This window comes from Anopheles bellator, chromosome 2, assembly GCF_943735745.2.
Source record: "Anopheles bellator chromosome 2, idAnoBellAS_SP24_06.2, whole genome shotgun sequence".
NCBI lineage: Eukaryota > Metazoa > Arthropoda > Insecta > Diptera > Culicidae > Anopheles > Anopheles bellator.
Genome location: NC_071286.1, coordinates 21174387 through 21177823, shown reverse-complemented (window position 1 = coordinate 21177823; position 3437 = coordinate 21174387). Strand labels below are relative to the sequence as shown.

Genomic DNA, 3437 nt, shown 5'->3' with positions numbered 1-3437 from the left:
CCGGCTGGCTGGCAGTTTACGGCGCGAACGGCTACCGACCGGACAGACAGCAGTAACCGATGATCACTGTGCTCAGGAAGCGCGCCTCAGCGACACAGCAGCAGCCGCAGTGCGATAACCGGGCCCTGCCAACGTGCGGCGAACGCCAGACTCTCATCACCTCATATCCTTGGCGATTCAAAATGTAGCACCGTAAGTGACCGCGACCCAGCAGTGCCCGGAACCGGAAGTGCAGTGGAACCGTGATGTTGATAGTGCTTTCCCTCTCTCTCTCTCTCTGCACCGTAGATGAAGTTGCGGCAGTGCATCATTGATTTCGCTATCGTTCTGATAACGATCCCTTCGCTCGTCGTCGTGGCACTGCTACTGGACTACATCATGACCCATACCGGCTGGACGGAGAAGGTGGAAAGCCAGATCATCATGGCGGCCCTGTCGGTGGCCTTCTTCCTGATCTGCATCATGATATCGGTCTACCTGACGCACCGGGTCGGCAACTGTCTGTGGGCCGGGCCCCAGCCGGACCAACCGTCGATCTACACCGTGGAGCGGGGTCTCGCCTACCTGGACGGTGCCCCGCCACCGACGTACGACACCGTCATGAGCGAACACGATCCGCCGTCGTACGAGAAGATAAGCAAGCTGTTTCCTCCCGAGGAACCACCGCCGTCGTACGCGGCGTCGATGGCGTCGCACGGTGGCGCCGTGACGCACATCTGATCCTACCAAGTTCCTACGTGCCATAAACCTTAGGTTAAGCAGAATCCACCAACGCCCGTCACCCGATCGCCACCCCGTTGTTTGTGGACGAAAGCGAAATAAACGTAATGTATGTACACCGCAGAGCCGCGAGTCTGGTTGCTGTCACTGGTCGTGTGCCGCCGCCACCATTCAGGGCGGACCCATCCACCCCAGGATGCGCATTTATTCCGCCTTACGCTTGCCTGTTGCCCGTTGGCCACCCGTGGCCGCTGGTTTCTGGAAGCGCTTACAGATAAGATAGCATGCCGACACGATCAACAGCAGCACCGCCAGCATGTCCAGCCCGTACACCTGATACGGGGCCATCGCGCGCGTCGGTGCCCGCAGATACCGTAGACCCTTGTTGGCGATCACTTTCTCGATCCAGAAGATGGCCCGCTCGAGCGGTGGTTGCGGTTGGGCCCGGAACAGGTTCGACAGGGCTTTGGTGCGCGCCCGGAACCTGCAAGCAAGGAGTTTGGGCCAACGCATTAGGTGTCGTTAGAGTGGAAGAGGCTCCAACACCTTACCCGGGGTCGTTCAGAATCTTATCTAGCGCACGTTGCATGGTTTCCCCGTTCAGCTGGGTCGACGGAATGCCCAGGCCGGTGCCGGCCACCTCGAGGCGCCGCACGTTCGAGAACTGATCGGCAAAGAACGGAATCCCGATCACGGGCACACCGTTCCAGGCTGCCTCCTGCAGGCTGAGCAACCCGCCGTGGCTAACCAGCAGCTTGGTCCGGCTGTTGGCCAGCACGGCCGACTGGGGGACCCACGGTGTCATCAGCACGTTCGCCGGCATAAGCATCCCGTCCGCGTTCGCGTGCTTCCAGATGAACCCGTACTCGGGCATGCTGCGGAACAGCTCCAACAGCTGCCGGTTGACATCCGGGCCGAGCATTTCGCTCTGCACGTTCGTGCCGAAGCTGAACAGAACGACACCCCGGTTGGCGCGGTTGATGAACTGTTGCATCATCTGTCGGGTCGGACGGGAAGTGGTTAGTGGAGCGGAATCGGCCAGTGGCCAGAGCCACACTCACCGGGGGGATTTCATCTGGTCGCTTGATATGCAATCCGCCCACTTGCACCACGTTCGGGGGGAGTAGCTGATAGTAGTCCAGGGCCGGGTCACTGTTCACCAGCACCAGTTCCGCGCGGCGCTCCAACAACTTCACGTGCGTCAGGTTGGTGCTCTCGAAGAGCTGCTGCATGCGTTGGTTTTCCCGCGGCATAAACAACTGCTGCCGGTACAGCATGTCGAACCACCAGTAGCCGGTGTTTTTCACCCGTTCGAGGAAGCTCATCTGTTGGCCAAAGGTTGACGCCGGGTGTGGGACGTACGTCGGGTGAAGCGGTACGTCCGCCAGGAACTGCGTATAGGCCGGTATATTGTACGCCGAGAGCGCCACCAGCGGCGGGTTGTGGAAGTGTTCGACGAAGCCGAGCAAAAACTGGCCCATCGTGAAGTCGTGTATGATCAGGTCGAAGCGGAACGTGCGCGGATACTCGAGCAATCGCCGGACGGCCGGCTCCGATAGCAGGAGCTGGCTCGACACCTCGTAGTACTGGTACACGTTCACGATGTTGCTGAACGTGTTCTCGTAGGTAGAGAAATCGACGGACCCGTCGGCGAACATGGCCATCAGCCGCCGCTGGAAGTCCTCCATCAGCAGGAACGTTTTGCCCGGTACCGACTCTTCCTTCTCGAACGACAGAATGGTCAGGTTGTGGCCGTTCTCGTACAGCCGGTCGAAGATTTGCCGGTTCCAGATGTGGTGGCTCTTGGAGGCGATCGTCTGCAGGAAGAGTATGTTCTCGCCGCACACTCCGCCCAACGCCGTGGCCACCAGGACCACCGAGGCCATCCACAATCGCGCCATCGCGCCCGTCAACAAATCCGTTCGACGCACACCGTCTGCGACTGAAGTTATTGACGTAGTACGCTTGTTGACCACTGTTTTCACTCACGCAGCCGGCTTTAACCGATCCAAGTCGGAACCAGGCAACCGTCAACGTGACTGCCCCCCAACGGGGCTGGGCTATATCTTATCAGCGTTCGAGCGACAATTATCACTGCCAACCAGCGCTCGTCGGAATGTCGCTCAACAGGTCGTCGCACATTCGACGGCCACCAATCTGGGCAACTAACTAAATCGTTTTTTGGGTTGGTTCGTTGATTATAGCGCGAACGCGATCGAACAAACACCGATCCGTCGTGGGACCCGTCACAGCTGAGTGACCACCCGCCACACTGCTGTGGTCGTACCCGAACCGGCGAGTTATGCTAAGGGAAGTGCCTAATGCTCCTACTGCTCGACTCCCCCCCGAGCAAGCATGCTGTCCCCCAGCGGTGTCACGCACACAGCGGCCCTGTGTTTAATCGAGCGCGATCAACATATCGAACCCAATGATTAGGCGAACCCCCCTCCCGAACGGGCTATGATATGAGCGGTTCCGCCGTCCGCCGCCACCACCGTGTGGACGTGTTCGTGGATTGTTATTATTAGCGCGTTCTCTTCGATCAATTCGACGCCCCGCAAAAAATCGCCATCACGCCCGGTATGGCCGTCAACTTTGTTGTGGTTTTTGTTGGCTGTGGCCGGGCCAGGTACTTCGGATTCAACTTGACGAGCTAAGAGCTCTAACGGGAACGCCAATTATCGACGCCCGTGTAAACATGGCGCGTTCGTAGATCC

The 3437-nt window shown here is 59.1% G+C and overlaps 2 protein-coding genes across 2 annotated transcripts; one reads left to right on the top strand and one right to left on the bottom strand.

The window, feature by feature from the left end:
* LOC131212806 (uncharacterized) lies at positions 1-836 on the top strand. Its single transcript, XM_058206830.1, has 2 exons — positions 1-192; positions 289-836. The coding sequence occupies exon 2, from the start codon at positions 289-291 to the stop codon at positions 718-720; it is 432 nt and encodes a 143-aa protein (XP_058062813.1). The 5' UTR covers positions 1-192; the 3' UTR covers positions 721-836.
* Positions 788-2719, bottom strand: LOC131212805 (UDP-glycosyltransferase UGT5-like). Its single transcript, XM_058206829.1, has 3 exons — positions 1782-2719; positions 1272-1717; positions 788-1204 (listed from the first exon to the last, which is right to left on the bottom strand). The coding sequence occupies exons 1-3, from the start codon at positions 2619-2621 to the stop codon at positions 925-927; spliced, it is 1566 nt and encodes a 521-aa protein (XP_058062812.1). The 5' UTR covers positions 2622-2719; the 3' UTR covers positions 788-924.
* Positions 2720-3437: the final 718 nt, after the last annotated feature.